This window comes from Pteropus vampyrus, unplaced genomic scaffold, assembly GCF_000151845.1.
Source record: "Pteropus vampyrus isolate Shadow unplaced genomic scaffold, Pvam_2.0 Scaffold480, whole genome shotgun sequence".
Lineage (NCBI taxonomy): Eukaryota > Metazoa > Chordata > Mammalia > Chiroptera > Pteropodidae > Pteropus > Pteropus vampyrus.
The window spans coordinates 154,509-155,037 of NW_011889261.1; the positions used below are offsets into that span (position 1 = coordinate 154,509).

The 529-nt window shown below is 70.5% G+C and overlaps 1 protein-coding gene across 1 annotated transcript in view; it reads left to right on the plus strand.

The window, feature by feature from the left end:
• Window positions 1-529, plus strand: part of LMX1A (LIM homeobox transcription factor 1 alpha) — a 124,218-nt gene that overhangs the window by 843 nt on the left and 122,846 nt on the right. The window contains exon 3 of the mRNA XM_011382504.1: window positions 236-422. Coding sequence (XP_011380806.1) covers window positions 236-422 — 187 coding nt within the window. The remainder of the gene's footprint in view (window positions 1-235; window positions 423-529) is intronic.

A 529-nucleotide genomic window follows, 5' to 3' on the forward strand; every position in this document is an offset into this window, starting at 1 on the left:
GGATTCCCGCTCCCTTCCCCGGTAGAATGGAAACCTCCTCTGTTTGTGAGACGCGCCGCTGGTTTGATTTCTCCGTCCCCGCCTCGCCTCGGCGGGGCCGATGGGCAGGGGGCTTCCCCCGGGGCGGGCGGGCGCGGGGGGACATCCGTGGCCCGAGGGGTCTGGAGCGTGTCCCGGCGGGGTGGCGGGGGTGCGGGCCGACGCGGCTCACCCTCCAACTCTTTCCCCGCTGCAGGCAGAGCGGTGGGCCCCAAGGCTGTCTGCGAGGGCTGTCAGCGGGTCATCTCGGACAGGTTTCTGCTGCGACTGAACGACAGCTTCTGGCACGAGGAGTGCGTGCAGTGCGCCTCCTGCAAGGAGCCCCTGGAGACCACCTGCTTCTACCGCGACAAGAAGCTGTATTGCAAGTGCGACTACGAGAAGTAAGTGTCCGCGCGCGCCGCTGGCCTCGGCCTCCGGAGGGCTCGGGAGCCCCCGCACCCGCAGGGACGCGCGGCGCCCTCACCCCGCGGGCTGTGCGCTCCCTCCG